Raw genomic sequence first — 22979 nt, forward strand, 5'->3', positions numbered from 1 at the left:
CCACCTGGACAGGTGTGCATTCACAATTCTCTGCTTTTCTAGAGGAGTACGACATCGGAACTCAGGTGTGTGCCATCACTGAACACAAACACTGGACCTCAGAACCGGAGCCCAGCACCAGGCAGCAGTTCCTCCTGTGTAAGTCGTGAACAGCTTCCCTTTCCCTGGGTGTGGGTGTACGTGTGAGGCTTTGGAAGCAAGGATGCCGTCTCTCACGTAGGTTTCAGGTTCTTGCAACATCAGGGTCTATGCCCAAATGGTACATTTTAAAAAGTTTAATTTAAAAAAAATTTGAACTTTTCATTTTGAAACAGTTTCAAACTTACGAAAACATTGCAAAAAGAGGACCAAGAATTCTTGTATACCTTTCATCCGGTTTTTCCAAACGTTAACACTTTACGTTACGACGGTCCACTGAAACAAACTGGAAAATGAAATTACTGCAAGTCTATTAACTAATCTATGGAATTTTTTCAGGTTTCACGAGGTATTCCTCCCAGTGTCCTTTTTCTGGCTGCAAGTCCAGTCCAAGGTCACAGATGTTTCTTTGTCTCCTGTCTGGGTCCAGTCCCTTTGTCCTTCTGTGTCCTTCATGACCTTGGCCCTTTCAAAGATCCTGGCTAGTTCCCAAATGGCTCCCTGTTAAGTCTGACTTGGCCAGAACTGCAAAACCCATTGTCCCGTCATGATATGGGAGTGTCCTGGGCTGTCAGCATTTTTGAAAACACGTTATTTCCAATCAATACTTCCTTATGGTTAACAAGGCAGGGAGGTTTCATCTCCCAGGAGAGGGAGGGCTGCATCTGGGTAGTCAAGGCTCACTTTTAGGACATGCAGCTGCTTCATCTCTTTGGAACGTGCGGTTGAACCCTGCTTCTGCTTGCTTTCTGGGGGTGAGCGCTGGCTGACCAACTCCTGAGCCCCTTTTGCTCTGGTCGTGACGTGGAGCCTCGGGTTCGATGACTGTCTCCTGTTCTTTCCACAGCTCCTCATTTCCCCCAGGACCTCTCAGTTTCCACACAGTTTCCTTGATTTATTCTTTCCTGCTTCCTGACACCAGCACATCTATTTTTTTTTAAAATAAATTTATTTATTTATTAATTATCTATTTTTGGCTGCGTCGGGTCTTCGTTGCTGCGCGCGGGCTTTCTCTAGTTGCGGCTAGCAGGGGCTACTCTTTGTTGTGGTGCACGGGCTTCTCATTGCGGTGGCTTCTCTTGTTGCAGAGTGCGGGCTCTAGGTGTGCGGATTCAGTAGTTGTGGCACGTGGGCTCAGTAGTTGTGGCACATGGGCTTCAGTAGTTGTGGCTCACGGGCTCTAGAGCTCAGGCTCAGTAGTTGTGGCGCACGGGCTTAGTTGCTCCATGGCATGTGGGATCTTCGTGGACCAGGGCTCGAACCCGTGTCCCCTGCATTGGCAGGCAGATTCTTAACCACTGCGCCACCAGGGAAGCCCCACATGTATGTTTTACTAACAGATATAGTTAATACAAGAAGCCAAACACCTTTTGTGCTTAACATTAAAATAAAAGTGAACCACATCCTATTATAATCTGTTTTCTGTTGCATGACAGTCGTCTCTTTTCATGCATGACATTAACTTTTGCTCCTAGAGTATTGCTGTGAACTTGTAGCCTTTTATGGACTCAGATCGTTTCACCTGTCCAAGTTCTGTCAAATTGCCAACTTGACTGGCCAGTGGGAGCCACTTGTAAGCTGGCCACTGTGACCTTTAAGCCTTGACCTTCTGCTCTTGAGATTCTAAAAAGTATTGCAGCTTTCTGGCACTAACAGAATGTTCCAGACCCATTCTGGTTTTCTTGTCCCAAGGCATAGAATCACCTACCCTGTAAGGAGCCCTGGGTCCCCCTAGATGAGAAGAGTACTAACGCACTCATTCATTTGGCACGTGTATACCGAGCATCTCAGAGCTAGAACCCCAGGATAGAGTCCCGCATAAAATGTGGAGCTGACAGAATAAAAGGAGAACATTCACGAAACAAGCACACTGATAAATAATTACACATTGTGATGAGTACCAGGAAGTTATAAAGCCAGGGTGCTCCGAGAGACATTGACAGGCAGGCATGGAGACCTCTTTGAGGACAGACTCACAACCGCAATCCGAACGGATCAGTCGGGATCTCCCTGACTCAGGTCAGGGCGAGGACCCCACCGCGGAGGGAACGGTCTGTGCTGAAGCCGCCCGAGCGGGTTCAGCGTTGGGTGGGTCTGAGGTCAGGGTGCTGGAGTGTGGAGGTTAAGGGGGAGAGGGCAGGAGACGAGGTTGCTGAGGCAGGCAAGCGCCAGTCTCGCAGGGCCGGGAGGCCAGGGAGGCAGGTCACCGCTTTTTCCTAAGGGCAGGGGCGCCATCAGAGGCTGTAAGCCGGGGCGATGTGATTCAGCTCGGCTGGCTCCCTGAAGCGAGCTCCTGTCGGGGAGAAGGTCTGGGTGGGGGAGGCGGGAGAGAGCACCCCGACCAGCGTGGGGCTACTGCACGCTCTGGGGGAGATTTGGGGGTGGCTTAGATGGGGGTGAAGCAGGGCACTGAGAGGACTCAGGGCTGCCTGTGTGTGTGTGGTGGGACAAGACGTGGGAGGATGAGGGAAAAGAAATGGAGTGTGACTTGGGCACCTGGGTGCGTGGAGGTGTTGTTCTCTGGGACCAGGAAGAGAATGTGTGGGGCAGGGGACTGCTTGAGGGTTCCCCTGCTGAATACTGGCCAGATATTTTAACAAATGAGTGAATCAAATGTGGGTGTATGAGTGCCTGTCTGCCCCAAACCCTTGCCAACGCTGGGTAGAAAAGTACCTGGATTTCAGGACGTATTTGTCGAATGAATGAAAGCATGAGCCCATCCGTAGGTTTTATTTCTTGATTCAGTTCAGCAAATAATACAGCAAATTCCAAGCAATTTGAGCTTCAGGAAGGAAGGAGGTGGATTGACTTGTCAAAAGGGGTCTGGGACCACTTACGACCTGCGTGGGCGAGGTGTCCCCCGCAAGCAGTTCTCCGTGACACTGGCCTGGCGTCCCACAGTTTAACTCGGTTCTGGCACTGCCTGGAGATGGCGTCAGTTCCCACAGGATGGCTCCCACTTCAGATGCCAGTCGCCAAGTATTGGGTCTCCAGGTGACGGACAACTTCTGTCCGACTTGGCTACAAATCAGAGGTTCCCAGGACCCCCCCCCCCCGCCCCTTGGACTTGAGCATTTGCTAGAACAGCTCACAGAAGTCAGGGAGACACTTATGTTCACCAGTTTATTAAAGGATGTGGTAAAGGACACAGATGAGCAGCCAGATGGAGAGAGAGAGGCACGGGGCAAGGCCGGGGAGGGTCCCGATTTCAGGAGCTTCTGCCCCCATGGAGATGGGGTGCATCGCCTTCTGGTGTGGATGTTTGCCAACCTGGAAGCACTCAGAACCCTGCACTATTGAGATTTCATGGAGGCTTCATCTCATAGGCATGATGGCCCACTAACTCCATTTCCAGCCCCTCTCACTTCTCATGAGAATAGGAGTCAGGGCTGCAAGTTCCAAGCTTCTAGGCATGACTTGGTCTTTCTGGTGACCAGCCAGCCCCCTCCAGGAGCCCACCCAGAGTTGCCTCGTCAGAACAGAAGATACATGTATAACCTGGGAAATTACAAGGGTTTCTGGAGCTCTGTGTCGGGAACAGGGGCCAAAGACCAAATATTAGAACAACAGATGGTCCTAGTGCTCTTGTCACTCAGGAGATCACAGGGAGCTTTGTGCCGGCAAACGGGAACCAGAGACCAAATATATATTTATTATAAATCACAATATCACACTTGCGTTCTATTTTCTGGTTTTCACCCACCTCTTTTCTGGGAAGGAACAGGGGTCTGGGAGACGGATGTCTTTTCGTCCTTTGGAGGCTCGCTAGGTTTGAAGTGTTGGGTCTGAATCAGCTGTCGGTCCCTGACTTTCTGTGTCCCCTCAGATGCCTGTGACATTGCCTTCGACCCCGACACGGCACACAGGTACCTCCGGCTGCAGGAGGACAACCGCAAGGTCACCAACACCACGCCCTGGGCGCACCCGTACCCGGGCCTCCCCAGCAGGTTCACACACTGGCGGCAGGTGCTGGCCCAGCAGAGCCTCTACCTGCACAGGTACTACTTCGAGGTGGAGCTCTCCGGGGCGGGCATCTACGTGGGCCTGACGTGCCAGGGCATCGACCGCAAGGGCGAGGAACGCAATGGTTGCATTTCCGGAAACGACTTCTCCTGGAGCCTCCAGTGGGATGGCAAGGGGTTCAGGGCCTGGCACAGTGACACGGAGACCCCACTCAGGGCCCGCCCTTGTCAGAGGCTGGGGGTCTATGTGGACTTCCCCGGAGGCGTCCTCTCCTTCTACGGCATTGAGCCGGAGGCCATGACGCTGGTGCACCGTTTCGACTGTAAGTTTTCGGAGCCCGTCTACCCAGCCTTCTGGCTTTCCAAGAAGGACAACGCCATCCGGATTGCGGATCTGGGAGAGGAACCCGAGAAGCCGGCACCGACCCCAGTGGAGCCTGCACCCTAGATGCCGGGGTCCAGAGCCCAGACCTGTGCTAACACACAGACGGGGCGGCAGCTTGCGTTTTAAGGCTGACTGGGGGGCAGAATCCCTGCCAGCAGTTGCTGGCTTGAGAAATTACATGGGTCAGAGGATGAGGAGAAGGGTCTCTGGCTGCCGCCTTGGGCTCCGTGCAGCGCTGTTCCCCACGTTTGCAATAATCCTCAGGCCCTAAGTCCCCCTCGCCATCTTCTCGTGATGTCCTGTCTGCGCGGGTGAACGGTGCACTGTGCCCAAAGGTGGTCACCAGGAATCCTCAGAACCATCAGAAAGACTGCAGAGGAATCAGAATAAATCGCTAACTTTATCTCGCTTCCCCCGCGTCCCCGGCACTGTCCTGAGCTCCTCCCGTGCGTCAGCCCTCGTGGCTCTCATGGCAGCCCCGTGGGGTAGCTGCTCACACCGTCCCCATTTTGCAGGTGGGGAAGCTGTGGTCCGGTGGGGGTCAGTGAACTTGCTCGGGGTCACCGTGGTCACGTGGAGAGTGAGTGGCCGAGCCAGGATTCAGACCTGGGAGGGCTGACGTTGAACTTCTAACCCCGACCCCACGCTGCCTTGCTCCTTAGATGGTGGGTGTTGTGTGCACGGGAATAAACCACATCATGAACTGCGTTCATAGGAGTAGAGCGTCTTACGGCCTCTGTCGCTTTGCACCCGCACGTCTGACCGGGCCTTGCAGCTGTGCCATGATGGAGAGCTCACTACCTCACCTGGAAGCTCACCTGGTTTGGGGACAGTGAGGATTGCAGGAATGTCTTAGTGGGGTCCGAGTCCTATAGTCCCTGTGACCTCAGGCGACGGGGCTCCTTCCTCGCTCCTGGAGCCACCCAGACGGTGTGGACGTGTCTGATTCCTCATTCAAGGGCAGTTCTCCACGTGTTTGGGGGCAGCTCTCACACCGTCCCCCCCGGGAATTATTCTTGGCTTCTCACGCTATCTCCCACTTTCCTTTGTGGTTTCCGGACCTTCTACTCCTCTGATCACATCCCCCTCCTTTCTTCAGACGCGCTCCCTAAGATTAATGATATACATTCATCAGACCTTTAGGCAAATGACAAACCGTATTTAAATGGGTTTCTGAGGACATAACCTGAGGCCCCTTTCGGGATTCCCTGGAAATACAACTTCTGGGTCTTTTCCGTGACCTGTGTCAAGTCAAATCCCTTCCTCTTTGGCCAGTCTGACGGTCCTGTGTCAAGAGTACTTCACTTCAGCGTCACTCGACTCGTTTCCAGAGACCCTGCCCTACATTTGAATTCTAGGATTTGTATAGTATAGGATTTGAATTTTTTAATTGAATTTAAAAGCTTGGAATTTTATTGACCTTGAAAATATTAAAAAAAATTTTTATTGGAGTATAGTTGATTTACAATGTTGTATTAGTTTCCGCTGTACGGCAAAGTGAATCAGTTATACATACACATATATCCACTCTTTTTTAGATTCTTTTCCCGTATGGGCCATTACAGAGTATTGAGTAGAGTTCCTTGGGCTATACTGTGCGTCCTTAGAAATTTTTAAATTTGCATTTTAAATTTCATCACATCATTGCTGCTTGCGGAGATAGTTTTATTCATGACTCTGTGCCCAGTGTAATAGCTCTCCTTCCTAGCCCGGTGTCACCTACAGAATTGGTAACCTTTTCTTCTTAAATCTTACTCTTGTTGATATACATATTGATTAGGTTGATACCTATATTGATTGGAATCTTGCAGTCCTCAGCTAATATCTTTTGGGTTTAGCTATTCAGTAAGTTATGCATCAGTAGAATTGTTTGCTAATGTAGCCCACCTTATGGCCCTTTATCCACTGCACACCATGAAGGACTTTTCAGTGGCAGAGATCAGGATATACTATGTCAGCATTTCCTCTCTAATGATGCCCTCTAGGGGGAAAGCGAGATCAGCTTGGCTGGGTTGTTGATTGCTCCTTACTTTCTTCCCCAAATGCTCACATAATATTTGACAAACCATTTTAGAATTCTGGTGTAAGTTCACACATCATCTGCTGTTTCCAGAATCTACCTTTTTCTTCTTTTAAAAAATCAAGACAACGTTGCCTGTCTTCATCCTCCACCATTCTCCCTAATTTCTCAAAATTTACTGCCTGGATTTCAGTCACGTTGGTAAACTGTCAGTGTCGTGAGATGTAATTTGTTTAGGCCACACTCAGATTCATAAAAGGAACCCTTTGGGTGTCTCCTTACCTGTTTTGAACTTCAGTTCCTCTTTTTGTCCACTCATTTTTGGTTTTAAGACCTTTCTTCTCGAGATAGAAGATCAAAGCAAAATTGAGCATTAGCATTGCCTTAAGCGATGGGCATACCTTTTTTCTTCCCCTGGGTCCAAAAACTGAAAATCACCTAAAACAAACAAAATAAAAAATTAAAAAAGATAACAAAGGCCAATTTTACGCCCTCTGTCATTTTCCCCAAGCTGTGTCAGTGTGTGCCACTCTTCTGGATGTCCCACAGAAGCCTCCACGGTCTTTGGCAACTCCCTAAGCATAGACAGGAACATATAATAGCAGATGCAGCTGATCCGACATTCCAGAGGTTCTGGGTCCTCTTTCCTCTTCACACCCACCGCTGGCTGCCGCGTTCCTTCACTGAAGTTTTGCTGAGGCCCTCGGGTTTCCTCTAAAAAGCTTAGGTTTGGGGACTTCCCTGGCAGTCCAGTGGTTCAGACTCCACGGTTCCACTGCGGGGTCGGGGGGCTCTGGTTTGATCCCTGGTCAGGGAGCTAGGATCTCGCCTGCCTTGCGACGCCGGCAAAAAATAAAAATTAAAAAAAATTTTAAAGCTTAGATTTTTAAAGTTAATGATGAGTAGGGAGGGCTTTGGCATTTTGAGGACCGTTCCCCATTTCTTACCTCATTTAATCTTTGCAGCCCTGTGAGATAGGGAGTATTTTTCCTGTTCTATGGAATGAAAATGAAAAGGTTGGCGGCTCAGAGAGGCAAAACTTGGTCAAGGACGCTCAGTAGGACGTCTTGAAAAAAACGTTTGTGTTTATTTCTAAAACGAGGTTACGTTCACAGGTTCTGAGACATGAACATCAGTGGTTCTCAGAGTGTGGCTTCCTGACCAGCAGCATTGGCACCACCTGGGAACCTATTAGAAAAGCAAATTCTCGGGCGTCAGCCAGACCCGCTGAATCAGAAGCTCTGGGGCAGTGTTTTAACAAGGCCTCTGGGCGTTCTGATGCAGACTTGGGTTTGAGAACCTCTGTCTGCCCCATCTACTCTCTTGAGTCTGTTCCACCCTTCATACCAATGGCAAGTGGCCGTGAGTTTCCGAACAAGCAGGAAGTCACCCGACCTCCTTGAGGACCTGGCCGTGTCAGCCAGGTCAGAACTTTTCTGTGCTCTCGTGTTTCTCCCCCTCCCGGAGAGGGAGACATTTCTAGCCAATGCCCTCGTTCCCCACCTGCTTCTCTCTTTTTTTTTTTTTTTTTGGCGCTATGCGGGCCTCTCACTGTTGTGGCGTCTCCCATTGCGGAGCACAGGCTCCGGACGCGCAGGCTCAGCGGCCATGGCTCACGGGCCCAGCTGCTCCGCGGCACGTGGGATCTTCCCGGACCGGGGCACGAACTCGTGTCCCCTGCATCGGCAGACGGACTCTCAACCACTGCGCCACCAGGGAAGCCCCCCACCTGCTTCTCTTTAAACCAAAGGGCAAATGGCAACTGGAAACTCCACGATTTCTCAGGAACGAAGACTTGTCTCAGTTAACTTTGCCAACAAGTGTGACACCACCTGATGGGCAGACGGTGGCTCAAACACGATGGTTTTCCCACCTTTCCTCTTGAGAACGATCCTAGTACAGCTTTTCCCATGTGATCAAGTGCCTTTGCAAAGACATCACCCGCCTGTGAGTGAGGTGGACTCACGATCTCCATCTACAGAGGCGGGCAGCCGAGGGCGGAAAGGGAGTCGCGGGGTGGAGGTATGTTTGCTGCTCCGTAGCCGAGACCCCCCTGCTCTGCAGCCTGAGCCCTTCCCTGATTTCCCGCCATCTGACCCAGGTCAGGTGCACGTCGTTGGGCAGGACAGCGGAGCCGATGGGGGTACAGCAGCCATGCCTTCTGGGGCTTGCTACGCCATGCAGGGGGCGGGCAGAGGAGGTGAAGGTTTGGGGCGGTGTAGGCTTTAATCAGAGTCATGAACAAAACAGAATGCAAAGGGCAGAAGGCAGGTCGGGGACTGTGTGGAGCCTGCAGGCTGCTGGTAGCCTGGATATTTGAGAAATCTCCAGATGTACGTCTCAGCCCCAAAGCTTTCCTCTGAGAAGTGTTTTCCCCTCCTGGGTCTTACTCCAGCGAGACCTGTTTGCCTGCCTATCTCTCTGGGTACCACCGGCGCCACTTCCCCACCACTGGCTTACCCATCAGGCCGTCGCATCCCGCCATCCGCCAAGATCACATTCTAAACTCTAACACCCGATCTCAAATGGCTCCAGTGTCCCTGCCTGAGCCGGCTGACATGCCGTGTGTGCACGTGTGTGCGTGCTCACACCTGTGTCTGTGGGATGCGGCGGCAGCAGAAGTAACCACCAGGCTTAGTTACACTAACGAATGTAAGCCTCACCCTGCAGGGCACTGGTGATCACACATCTTCTGCAGAGGAGGAGAGATGGGGGCCCAGAGGGGCCGAGGGGCTTGCCCAAGGCCACAGCCCTAGTAAGAAAGCAGCAGGATTCCAGCCAATCTCTGACTCCAAGGCTGAGTTGGATTGTAAAACTGCTCCCTTGAAGTATGTCAGCTTCACAGATGAAAATCCTCATTTATTTGGACCTTTAGGAACAAGCTATTGTATTTTCAGCTTGTAGCGTTTCTGGGGGTAATGTGCCCCCTTATATACTCAGGTGCTTTGGGCCTCCCTCCTCTGTCTGGCCTTCCTGGTGGGTGAGATGCTAATCCACTCTGGCCTTTTCTCCAGGCATCTGTCAGTTAGAGGAGCTCGAGCTGTTAGCACTGACCTCCTTCCCGGCCCGGTTCCTGTCCCCACCCCCACTCTTTACAAGACCTTCACGGCCAACCAACCCAGCGATGACTCACGCTGCCTTTCTCTATCGGTGCCCGGTCGCCAGACGCGGGCGCTAGACATGCTCACGGTATTGCCAACCTTTTGGTTTAATGCGGGGTAGTAATAACACCAAGAGCAGAGGCAACTGGCCTCACACATTTGATCTGATGGTAGAAGGTAGCGTAATTTCCATCATCTGCCTTCATCTCCTCCTTCCTCATCATCAGTAAGATGGAGAAACTGAGGCTCAGAGAAGCCAGGCAGGGAGCTCATGATCATCCAGCTCCGTGGTACCAGAATCAGTGTGTGAACCTGGTCCCACCTGAAGTAGCGTTGTCTCAGTGTGTCCTCAAAACTCTTTTCTGGGTTGTCCTACGTTTGCAAGGGCATTTTGGCTGCGGTGGTGAGCTGAGGGGCTATGGTTACGTAGTAGTCTTTCACAGTCATTTTTCCTAATTTAGCAGTATAGCTTTATTAGTTATTTTGAAAAATTTCAAACCTGTGAAAAGCTGAAAGAAGAGAATGATGAGCACTCACATGCTCTTCACCCGCTTCACCAGTTATTAGCAGTTTGTTGCATTTGTGCTCTCTTTCTGTGTATGCACATATACACACTGAATATGCGTGTAGTGTGTGTGTGTGCGTGTGTGCGTATTTTTCTCAGACCTTTTGAAAATTATTTGGAGACACTTCATTCTGAGTACGTCAGCATTTAGGAGTGATTTTCAAGCTGTTTTCTGTGGACTCTCTGGGTTCTCCGGAGCTGCTGCTAATTTAAATTTTGCGGAGTCTGAAGCTGGTGTAAGACAATGTCTGTCATCTTTGGCCTCAGGTGTAGAGGTTTTGTCTTCAGAATAGCCCCGTGGCTCTCAACAACTGCCCTGCTAACAAGTCAACTTTTGAACTTCTAAATTTGTACTAATAGACTATCACTATCTCTATGTTGCATGTTGGGTTTTTTACAGAAGATGTAATTTGCAAACAGGCTTTTGTTACTAAAAAGTTTTGGAAATCTCAGTGAGCCCCTGGTCTCCTTCTGGGTCATCACTGACCATCTTTCGGGGGCCCCGAGGGCCGTGTGTGCTCGCGTGTTTGGCTGTGATGGCCCAAGTCACCACTTCTGAGTGGATCCCAAGCCAGTGCTAAATGGTAATGATCTCATGAAACAGGTAAGTCACTGTCATGTCATTTTTCTTTTCAAAGCTCCACACATACTGTTTCTTCCCATGCATCTCAATGTCTGTACATATGCATGTATAAACATCATAGTGGACATTGATTATGTGGCTGCCCAGAAGAATGATCGCAGTGACAATAATACTGATGACAGTAGGACGATAGTTAGCATTTATTGGGGGCTGAATATGTACCAGGCAATCTTCTAAGTGCTTTGCATATAATACCCCATTTCATCCTCACGCTGCCTCTGAAGTAGGAACTACTGTTGTTTCCATTTTACAGACGAGGAGACTGAAGCATAAAGGGTTAAGTAATGTGCCCGTGTTCACAGAGCTAGTGAGCAGCTGGGCTGGGGTCCAAACCCAGGAGTCTGACCCCAGACCCCACACTCCGCTCAGCTGTGCTTCCTCCCAGATACCTGGGTTGGTGTGTGATTGAGGCTGGAAGTCCCCCAATATATTCTCAGGCCCACGGACATTTTTTTCCACTAGGGAGTTTTCCCTGCAGAGGTTTCTGGTTAACCTTCTGAAGCAGTTAAGTAACAAATATATATTAAACATTTGTGTTTTCACTTTGATGATGAGTTAAGAAGATGACCATAAACATATTCAAGATCATTCTAACCAAACAGCCATACACAGACGTTTCCATCTAATTTCATATTCACAAATATTTAAAAGTCACTCACAAACAGCAACAATGGAAGCTCAACACCAGGCTCCACGATGTTTTTTTTTTCCCCCCTTTGAAAGGGGTCCATACATTATTTAAATTTGAGTACCTCTCTTCCTGTTGTTCTACAAACGATATGACCGGCTCTTTCAGAATATACAGCAACTGCCTCCTCCTGAGCAGCGCCAGGCTTAGGAGATTTACGGTAAAGGCATGTTTCCTAGGAGGTCGGTACGGAAAGCCAGACTCAACGGCAGTTTCTGGGGAGAGCAGCCTTCTGCCCATTGCAGCAGTTTCCTTTTTCTTTGGGAGGAAGAAAAGGCTCAATTGGGATATTTATCAGCCTCTCCAGTTCCTCTGGGGTTTGGTGCAGTTGACAACCGGCAAGGATCAAATGAGCTGGTCGTCTCGGGACCATGGAAAACATGGCATCGAGGCTCAAGAATGCCCCTTATTTTCTATGTGAGAAGGGGAACAATTCTGTCCCCGTGTGCCAGAAGTGTGAGACGTGTGTCCTGGCCTGGAAGATCTTCTCCACCAAAGAGTGGTTCCGAAGGGTGGGCAAGATGTCCCAGAGGAGGTTTCTGGTCAGCATCCTGCAGCAGCTGGATAGCTTGCATTTGTTGCACTATTTTCAAAATATCCTTCAGACCACGCAGGGGAAGGATTTTGTCTACCACAGGTCCCGGGTCAACCTCAGCAAGAAGGAGGGGAAAATCATCAAGTCCTCCTTGAACCAAATGCTGGACAAGATGGTGGAACAGAAGATGAGGGAGATTTTGTACTGGTTTGGGAACAGCAGCTACCGGACGAAGACGAATTACACACTCTTGCTGCTGCAGATGTGCGACCCCGAGTTACTGCTCACTGCTGTTGATGTCATCAGAGTCCTGTTTCTGAGAGGGCGGAACGATGCCTCAGGTGAGCGAGTCCACACGTAGAGACCTAAGGGTCCCCAGAGACCAGGAGGCCAGACTTCAGGAGCCCGTCAAGGAACGGGAGGTGTGGACAAGCTTAGGTAGACGGGGATCTTCCAGATTGCAGAACAGAGCGCTTTGTCCTGACACCTGATCCTGTTGACCGAAGGAGAAGCTGCTGAATGTGACTTCCTTCTAGAAGATTCTAAAAGGACAAATGCAGAAGGAACTTTCAACTGTCAGGCTTTTCAAAGGGATTTCTGCCTCCCTTAGGCCCAGAAGTGGCGGGTCTGCGCCTCTGTTGCTTAATGCTGGGGCGGTTCCTGCTTTAGCGGGTTAGGGGTTGAAGCGGGTTTGAGAAGGTGGTAAGGGGGGTGCTCCTGAGTTGTCTTGCCCTTCGGTTTGCACTGCACGGAAACTAGGCCAAGAGGTCATTCATCCCACTGTGTTCCTTGCTTGCACATAAAATCCAACCTCGACTTGGAGTTTATCCAAGGCTGGAGGTAGTGGAGGGGCCACATAAGGCTGGGGTAGGCGTTCTCAATCGTCGCTTGTATCAGAATCACTGGGAGGGCTTATTAAAACCCAGGTGGCCGGGGTCCTCCCCGAAAGGTCCTGACCCAGCAGGTGCGATGTGGGCCACGAGTCTGCATTTCTAAAAAGTTCCCAGCGGATGCTGCTGCTGGTCTGGTGACCTCACTTTGAGAGCCGGTGGTCTGGGGTGTTGGTGACAAGGTCTTGGACATGTTTGGCCAGCTGGACTGGGGCAGCAAAAGCAACCAGAAAGGAGGCAAGGGACTGGGGGTTGCAGGGGGTCCAGTACGAGAAGCAGAGGATTAGCAGACTGGGACAAGGCTGGGAGAGGGCGTCAGATGGAGGGATTCAGAGGTTGAGCTCTTGAGGGCGGGGAATTCCTGCTGTCCACGAGACCTGGTTTGTGGTCCTGTTTGCAGACTCATAGAATCCCAGGAAAGTTTAAAGCTACGTGACCTTGGGGGCAGTTAGATCCCGTTATATGCCCTTGATTTCTTTGGTGTGTCCAGGAAGTAAAAGAATAATCATCTGGAATGAAGAAGTGGTGGAGAAAATCAGAGGATCCCATAAGTTAGATTAGAGATTGATCAGTCCAGCTCCTTCATTGTATAGGTAAGGAAGTCGAAGTTCAGGGAACCTGAGTGATTTGGCCGTGGTCACCCAGTCGGCCCCCCATCCTGATCATCTCCCATGGGCAATGCTGGCCCCCGGACAGGGGCGGCAGGCTTGAGTAGCCTCATCTGTACACACAGGTCCTCACCCACCACAGGAATCAGCTCCTTGTATTAAAAGTTGTGTAAGTCCAGTTACGGGTTGTGGCAACCTTCCCCTTTTCCTAGGGGAGCTTCTCTCTTAAAAATTAAATTTTCTAGGACTTCCCTGGTCATCCAGTGGTTAAGACTCTGTGCTTCTCCTGCAGGGGGCATGGGTTCGATCCCTGCTGGGGGAAGTTCTGCATGCTGCGCGGTGCGGCCAAAAAGAAAGAAAAAAAATTAAATTTTCTAATTTGATTCAAGGGCATTTATTCATATCATTGAAGAACATGACACAAAAGCTTCAGAAAAGCAGTCCCTCTTCCAGCTCCTCGCTCTCTCTCTTCCTCTTTCCCTCCCTCTCTCCCTCTCATTCTCTCTCTGTCCTCCTGTATATAGAGCTCTGATGAAGTTTGCAGTGCAGGTGGGCTGGCAAAGGCTAACAGAGGCTTTCTGTGATTTTTATGTAGAAACTCAGAGGCCCCAAATAAAAACAGACATAACTGGCCTGGTCCGTTTTGTGTCGATTAAAAAGAAGGCAGTAGAAATAACACCATCTCTCTCTACCGCTTCCTTTCCACACACCTGTACGGAAGAGCCACTCATCTTGGCCTTTTGTTTTTCAGGGAACGACCCAGACTCCAAGGATGTGCTTTTCGTCCCTGAGAAAGGCCACACGCCCCCGTGCGAGACCTCACAAGTCTGCTGGGCAGCCAGACCCGGGCACACATCCTTCCCGTTCTCCAAAACTACAGGAAAAGCAAGCTTGCACGAAAATGTGTCGTGGGGACCAGCCACTACTGGTAAGTCTGCTGGTAGGAGGAAAGCCGATGGGGAGGGAGTCCCGTGGAGACGGAGGGGCTGGTAGGGCAGCCGTATCTGGGGAGGACGGAGGTGGGCAACTAACATTCCCTTGTCACCTACGAAGTGGGTTGGGCTCTGTGATGTTTATTCCCTCATTTAATCCCACATCTGGTAAAGAGAGAAACAAGGATTAAAATCAGTCAGTGTGGGACTTCCCTGGCGGTTAAGACTCTGCGCTTCCCCTGCAGGGGGTGCGGGTTCGATCCCTGGTCGGAGCTAAGATCCCACATGCTGTGGGGCGTGGCCAAAAGATAAAATCAGTCAGTGTGAGCTTAAGTCCCCTTTTGCCCCAGGCCGGAATCTCTCGGTCCAGCCCCTGACCTCTGGTGTGGGGGGATATGGGGAGGGGCACCAGAATCCAACCCACCAGGAGCTATTTTTCCAGCATTGGATTCAGTCTTGAGGTGGAAACAAAAGCAGTGGGGAATTGGGCCCTGACCTTAGGGCCGTCCTCACTTGGGTTTTGAAGCAAGACATATACACGGAAAAATTACGGGAAACACAAAACAGATTCAGAAACGCTTTTTATACAGAAATTTTCAAGTTTCAAAAGTAGGTAGAACAGTGTAATCATTACCCACATAACCGTCATCCAGCCTCAACAATTATCACCGCCTTACCAATCTTATTTCCTCCAACCCCCTCTTTTGAAATTGTTACTTTTTCTTGTTGGGCTCATTTAGAGGAAACTCCAGACACCATGCCATCTCACCAGCAGGGCAGTTTGGATGCCACAGACATCGACTTGAGCTGGGAACGTTGAAAACTGCTGGTGCGTTTGGTTGGGGAAGCTCTGTTTTCATTTTGGCGGAAGAAATGACCAAACCCCAGTGGCCTCAGGGTAGACCCTGGTGAGCTCTGTTTTGGGGAAAGCTTTTGGCAAGGACTTGCTCTCGGCCCGGAGTCACCCCAAAGATGCCCCAACCGTGCCCCCTTCTCCGGCTTTCCTCTAGAAGGACAGTGGAAGAGTTCACTCCAGTATATTTCCGAGATGAATAGGCTGTCTTCTGAAAAAGCAAGCGTGTTCAAAGCAGGCTTGGCCCCCGCCGCCGATGTGCTGGTGGATCTGGAGGCCGTCAGAGAGCTGTCTTCTGGGGTCAGCACATACCGCGACTTCATCCGTCACCTGCCGGTCCATCTCTCCAAGTATATCCTCGGTACACGGGGCCTGTTGGGGGATTTCTCAAGACTCGCCCCCCCCCCCACCCGCCACCATCGCAGCGCAGTTGGGAGGTCCCCAGGTCCACCTCTTGTTTTCCAGGTATGCTGGATAAGAACAGCCTGAACAGGTGTGTGTTCGTGAGCCAGCACTGGGCAGTGCTGGCCCAGCAGGTCAGGACCGACCTGTCCATGCAGTCTTTCATCCAGCACCAGATCACCGTACTGCAGGTACTTTCTTTGGGAGGGGACAGCTGTAGACCAGCCTCATGTCTGCACCAGCCTTTCCATCTGCGGTAGACCCTGAGCTGGCCTCCTGCTGCTTCCTCAACTGCCTTTTTGTCCGGACTCCCGATATCCCCATTTACTCTCCCCTTGTTGGTGCATCTAGCAGGGATGACATGTATAGAAACCTCTTGGGAAGACAGAGGCAGAGCCTTTCCGGAGCCTCACAGAGCAGGGAACTTTCCCCAGGCAGCCATATTGCAGCTTGTGCCATATAAGAAAGCCTCGTGTACACAGATGTTTACAGAGCCACAGAGTATTTTTTAGGTTAAAATGCAGTTTTCCCTGGATAGTGACCGTCTCTGGTATTCATACTTCTGTTTCTTGCCAGAAGCCTGACCCTAAATCATGGGTTCCTGGTAGCTTGGATTTTTCCCAGCAGAGGGAGAGGAGGCCTTGAGCCAGGGGACATGCTGGAAGCTGGGAACTGCCCACCATCCTCGCTGGTCCCTCTCCGGATGTTTGGTGGGTGTTACCCTCCTTCAGCCAGTCTACACACACCACTGGCCTAGCTGGCCAGGCCCAGGCCTTCCTTGCCCAGAACTAACCCATCTTTCAGATCTTGCCAAACACTAGTTTTTCCCCTCCTCTTGGAGTGTAGGAACTAAGAGTAGCCATTTTCGGTTCTTTTCCCCCAGGGGTCCTACACCAGGGGAATAGACCCTACTTACGCCAACAAGGTTACTGTCCCAGTTCCTAAGATGGCGGATGACGGGAAGCACCTATGCGTGAAAAATCCGAAACGGAAACTGAGAACGAAGGTGGGTTCCAATGGCACCTGGGGCAAGCGACTGTGGGCGTCGTTTCCTACTGGCCATTGAAGGCTGAAGTCCAGACTCGGCCCTCACATACGGATGTCGGATATGGGAGGATGTAGGATGGGGCATATGACTGTAGGATATGGGAGGCTGTAGGTTAGAGCATATGGATGTAAGGTATGGGAGGGTGTAGGTTAGAGCATATGGATGGAGGGTGTGGGAGGCAACATTCCCTTAGGGAGACCACAGTTGGGTGCTGTGTGTCCTTAAGGGGGCGACTTTCTCTCCTTAAGCCTTAACTACCTCTTCTGTTAAATGAGGGCGCTGATATGGTTGTCTTCTCAGGGTTCTTCCTGACTGCAGCTCCCACGTCAGGTCCTGTGTCCATGGCATCTGTCGTCTAGCGGGGAGCTCAGAGCCAGGAGCAATGTCAGGATCGCTGGGGTTTTCCTCGCCACCTCTGTCCCTGCATTGAGAGGCTGCAGGGGGGTCTGTCGCTCGGGATTGAGGACATGAGGGCAGGGCTAGGGCCGTCCCCAAACGTCCAGGGTCCAGAATGAATTAAGCTTTCCGACCTTTCACTTCCAGGTTCATTCTGGTTCTAGGACGGAAGGAGAGCGTTACTTAGCCTCAGACCTCTCTGCAAAACCTTGGGTAGTAACAAAAAAAGTGCCGTGTTTCAGATGGGAGACTCTGAGCTCTGGGTTCTGCCCATTCAGGCGTGGTGGTCGTTCTCCAGACCATTGGACTCCTGTCACCTCCTCTCTGCTCAAGGGCCTTCTATTTTGAAATCTATGCATAGGAAGACTGTGCAGTTTCAATTAGAAGTTGAGAAAGAGAAGGGTCCAGTTCTCATGTCTGTAGAGGCCGTTCTGGTCACACAAAGGAGGGAGGGGGGGCGGGGAGGGCAGCAGGATGATGGGACCGTGGTGACTCTGGGGGGTCCAGTCAATACTCAGGTCCAGCTGAGCATTGCCACAGGAGACTGTGCACCCCGGCTTCCCAGGCTGCCTGAGCTTTCAAGGGAAGTGAGAAATCTGAATTATCACGGGACAACTCTTGCTCTTCTTTAATGCAGGCAACCAATTAAAAGCATTAAAAAAAACCCCCAAAACTACATGGGCCAAAGAAAGCACATTTGTGGGCCTGCAATTTTTGAAATCTTTGAGTTGGCCCCTCCACTCATTTTATAGAAGAAGAAACAGAGTGTCAGGCCTCCACTGGAGGGAAAGAGACATAAGTTCAAGGCTGACCCGCTCTTTCCAAGCCCGTCGTTCTGTTAAGTGTAACACAGCCAGCACCCTTCTTCCTTAGGTGATGTAGCTAGTAATTGCCAGACAAACAAGGACTACCCGGACAGTGTTTGCTGCTTAGAAATGTATAATTAATTTAAGAAAAGAAAGAGAAACAGGTAAAGGTATGGAGACCGGTAGGGAGGCAGTGGGACTCAGCAGAGAGCGGGCTGCTGGGAAGAGGCCGAGGCGAGTGGCGAGTGCTTCCGGGGGTGGTGGCTACAGCGGGTACTGCCTGTGCTTGATTTCCGTGATCTACTTGATCTACTTGGTCCTCACAACGGGTCGGGTGGACAGCGTTGCTCCCAGTGTGTGGGTGTGGAAATGAGGCTGTGCTGTTAGAATACTTGCCCAAGGTCTCCTGGCTGGTCATGGCAGAGCTGGGATTCGAACCCAGATCTTTTTCACCCCATCGACTCCACCGAGTAGCCTCCAGGCTCTCAAAGCTCAGTGGGTAGGCGAGAGCCAAGGAATTCCAACCTGGGCTGTGAGAAGCCAGGGAAGCCTCGTTTAATTCACGGCAGGATATCAGAGCTGCCTGAACACGCGAGGGGGAGCAGGCTGATGGATTCTTCTGGGGAGAGACTTCTATGTGGACGTCGGGACCTAGTGAAAGATCGAGAAGGAGGATGGGCTGAGGAAGAGTGGACGGGCATGGAAGAGAAGGCTGAGGTTGGGAAGGAAGACAGGTCCCCAGACACAGACGTCGTGCTGTGGTCCTCTTTGCTTTCATCATAAACTCAGCTTGTCTTATCGGTTTCCTGTTAGTGTGATTGCTATTTCCTGCTTTTTGAGGTTGAAGAAAATGAGGCTGGGAAGAAGACTGGAACTGGAATTCCAGTTGAGTCATCTATACCAGAGTTTAGCATCCCTGGAGGGCCATAGCTACTCAGAAAGTGTGTGATGAAGGGAGGGAGTGGGGAGGGAGGAAGGAAGGAAGGAAGGAGGGAAGAAGGAAGGAGGGAAGGAAGGAGGGAAGGGAAGGGAGGGAAGGAGGGAGGAAGGAAGGAGGGAAGGGAAGGAGGGAGAGAGGAGGGAGGGAGGATGGAAGGAGGGAAGGAAGGAAGGGAAGGAGGGAGGAAGGAAGGAGGGAAGGAAGGAAGGAGGAAGGAAGGAAGGAGGGAAGGAAGGAAGGAAGGAGGGAAGGAAGGAAGGGAAGGAGGGAGGAAGGAAGGGAGGGAGGAAGGAGGGAGGGAAGGAAGGAAGGAGGGAAGGAGGAAGGAAGGAGGGAAGGAAGGAAGGAGGGAAGGAGGAAGGAAGGAGGGAAGGAGGAAGGAAGGAGGGAAGGAAGTGAGGGAAGGAAGGAAGGGAAGGAGGGAGGAAGGAAGGAGGGAAGGAAGGAAGGGAAGGAGGAAGGAAGGAAGGAAGGAAGGAGGGAAGGAAGGAGGGAAGGAAGGAAGGAGGAAGGAATGTTGGAAAGGGACGGGGAACACCCCTGTTGAGACCTGATAAAATTGATTTCCCCTCTCTGAGGCTCAGATGCATCATCTGTAAAATGGTGGGAATACTTTGTGGGGCAAGTGATGTACTTTGTGAGGCAACTGTAAGGAGAAATGAAGGTTGCAGATGTATGAAAACTTTGACACACAAGTGCTTAGAGCGTGCAACAGGAATTTCACATGTGACTTGAGTTCCCACGAGTACGCTCTGTACTGTCTCGTGCACACACAACAGGAACTCGAAACCCCGGCTTCTGTGAAATGGGCACCAGTGACTTTATTTTGTGTGCATCCTGGTCGTGAGCTCATTTTTGGAAAAGTTGTCCTATCAGCAGCATCGGAAGTTCACAGAATCAGAGGTAGAAGAAGGGTCAGGACCTTCAACTCAGTATTTTCTCACCCAGGGGTTCCTTTTGCTCACGGGTCCCTCCCCATCACCACATAGCAGTGGCCACAGCCTGAAGAGAAGGAGCTCTTGGGCCCCTGTACCCTCGCCATGGGAGAGTCATAGGGATGTGTGTCTGGGGTCAGGTTGCTGCCGTCCTTTGACTGTAAGTGTTCCCTTGTTAGAATGACTACAACCTGTGGACCGCATACCAGAACCAGGAAACTCAGCAGGTGCAGATGGAGGAGAGGAATGTCTTCTGTGGCACTTATAACGTCCGCATTCTCTCTGACGTGTAGGTACTGTGGTCAGAGCCCAGGTCTCCAGGGACCCCTGAACTACCCACACGGGCATCTGAGGACTCCCATGACCTTTGCTCACTTGGAAAGGCAGTCCTTCCTCACCTCAAGCCCCAGCCTCACACCCACATGAGATCCCATTTGGAGAATAGGTGCTTGATATTTGCACCATTCTTGGCATTGGGTGGAGGTCGCTCTCCCCTTATAAATTTTCTGTACACTGACCAACAAGCTTTTGCACAATTCACAGGCATGAAATCTTTTTAAAAAACATCTTTATTGTTTAATTCTTATTTTAGAAGTAATATATCCTTACTGGAAAAAAAATCCAAAAAATGCCAGGAAGTGTATAGAGGAAAGGAAAGCTCTCCTACAATCTTGTCACATAGAAATGACTACCATTAATATCGATGTCTACCCTAGAACTTTTTCTTTGCCTCTATAAATACATATTTTAAATAGAAAGGGGGCTATGCTATACATAGTTCTGTAACCCACTCTGGCAAGGTACTGTGAATGTCTTTCCATGTTAAACATGAAAATGGTATTTATGATAACTACCTAGTGTGGCATCGTTTGAATATGCCGTAAGAAGACCCTTTAATAGGCAACTTTCTTCCATACTTTAGACCTAGGACTTCACTCTTTATTCATAAAGTTTTGTGAAGACCATCATTGTTCTATTTTTGTCTGTGAACCTTACTAACAAATTGCTTCTTGACCAGCCAGTAGGGGGAAGACAGAGCAGATGGGAAAAGGCAGAGCTGAGATTTTATAGATAGTATGGTGATACGTGCTCTTTAGAAGAGAAGATGACTGGTTGAACTCTAGATAGGACAAATGGAATGAGGACAAAAACGTCAGGAATTGCTTCTCATATTTAGAGTGACTTTATATCCCTGTTTACTGAAACAATTCGATTTTACTCTGTGGTCCTCAAATAATTAACAATAGTGTCCCCTTTCACAATAAAAAAACTCAGTTTGGACAATAAATTATTTGGTCATTCTGCTCATATTTTATCTATTTGCTAATAATCTTATGATTGGAAAATTAATTCAACTCACCCTGTTTTGTTAGACTGTAAGCTCATTGAGGGCAAGGTCCATTCATATCTTATTCATCTATCTTTGTATTTCCCATTAGCACCTATTATCCCAGGACTTTGCCCCTAATATATGCTCACTGGATATTGGTTAAGGGAAAAAAGAAAAGCAGCAAAAAACCAACAATGGGACATGCAGTGGGTACAGGGCTTCCCAAGTGTGTTCCTCTGAGGTTTTCCATGAAAAAAAGGTTTCCGTGGTCAAATAAGGTGGGAAATGCTGCATACTCTGTTCTGTGTCTTGATGATTTATCATACATTAGCAGAAATTATTAAAATAGTTTTGCCTTTTGTGTTTAGGTTTTAAATCTGTTTGAAATGGATTTTTGTTATGGTGTGAGGTGGGGCTCCATCAGGAACCATTAACATTAGGCCTTGCCTTCTGCTATATCCCTTGTTGGAAGGCCCTGTATTTTCCATTATAGTATTGCTGCAGGTGAAAGGCACTGTGCTAAGTGAGTTCTAGGAAGGACACTAACTCTTCTCTCCACGGATCATCCTTTTTCTGGCAACTCAGGTGGGACCGAAACAGAGTCGTCCACTATTCTGGGGGACATTTGTTAGCTGTGTCATCCAATCGGAAGATCCAGCTTCTGGACATCGTACAGATAAAACACATACCCGTCAAGTTCCGAGGCCACACTGGGAGTGTCCGTACCCTCTTCTTGTGTGAGGAGGAAAACTTTCTCCTGAGCGGGAGTTATGACCTGAGTATCAGGTAAGTGGTCCACGAAAGCTGTGGTCCCCAGCCTGCTGAGGCCTAAATGCAGCTTGTGGAAAGAGCATGCATGCTTTTACCTTTTTGTATTTATGCAAAAGTTATCCTAAATTACACTGACTTTTAGAATAACCCACTTTTTTTTTGGCAAGATAAAAACCAAAAACTTGTATATTGTTTAAACTTTGGGTGAGATAGATGTATAGCAATTATCAGATCTATTTTCTAGCTGAAGGCTGTGACTCAAAAAGTATTTTCTTTAGCATTATTAGGTGAAGGCATAATTTATATATATTTTTATAGATTTCTTCAGGGGAAAGTAGTTTTTTGTGGGTATGGAAACCAAATAGTGTTAAATATATATATAAGTATAAATATATATATATATATGTATATTTTTAAACAATCTAATGAACACCCATGTGCTCATTACTCAGGCCAGGAAATAGGGTGTTACCATTCCCTAAATCCCCTATGTGCCTTTCTCTTATTCCTTCTTTCTTCCTCCCAACCAGAGGTAATGTTATCCTGAATTTTATACTAATTATTCCCTTGTATTTCTTTATAGTTTTGCTACCTATTTATATATATGCCGATATATTAATTACTTTTGTCCATTCTTGAACTTAACATACATGGAATTGTATCTTAAAAGTTCATCTGTACTTGATTCTTGCACTGAACTGTGATTTTGAGATTCATTTGTAGGTTGTAGGTAGCAGTAATTAATTTATTTTCACTGAGATACAGTATTTTATTAGATGAATACATCATAGCTCGTTTATGTACTCTTCTGTTGGTGGATATTTGCATTGTTTATAGTTCTTTATTCTTTCAAAGAGAACTGCCACAGACATTCCTGTATGTGTCTCCTGATACCCATGTGCATGAGTTTTTTTATTTTTTATTGAGGTATAATTGACATAAAGTGTTAGTTTTAGGTGTACGATATAATGATTTGATATATGCATGTATTGCAAAATGATTACCACAGTGAATTTAATTATATCCATCAC

General features: G+C 49.3%; 1 protein-coding gene across 1 annotated transcript in view; it reads left to right on the forward strand.

The window, feature by feature from the left end:
• Positions 1–22979, forward strand: part of LOC137212554 (F-box/WD repeat-containing protein 10-like) — a 61087-nt gene that overhangs the window by 13982 nt on the left and 24126 nt on the right. The window contains exons 5-13 of the mRNA XM_067716046.1: positions 43–138; positions 3965–4546; positions 11857–12378; positions 14287–14463; positions 15478–15681; positions 15786–15913; positions 16606–16728; positions 20027–20136; positions 21763–21963. Coding sequence (XP_067572147.1) covers positions 43–138; positions 3965–4546; positions 11857–12378; positions 14287–14463; positions 15478–15681; positions 15786–15913; positions 16606–16728; positions 20027–20136; positions 21763–21963 — 2143 coding nt within the window. The remainder of the gene's footprint in view (positions 1–42; positions 139–3964; positions 4547–11856; positions 12379–14286; positions 14464–15477; positions 15682–15785; positions 15914–16605; positions 16729–20026; positions 20137–21762; positions 21964–22979) is intronic.

The sequence above is a fragment of the Pseudorca crassidens genome, chromosome 19 (genome assembly GCF_039906515.1).
Source record: "Pseudorca crassidens isolate mPseCra1 chromosome 19, mPseCra1.hap1, whole genome shotgun sequence".
In the NCBI taxonomy this organism is placed as follows: domain Eukaryota; kingdom Metazoa; phylum Chordata; class Mammalia; order Artiodactyla; family Delphinidae; genus Pseudorca; species Pseudorca crassidens.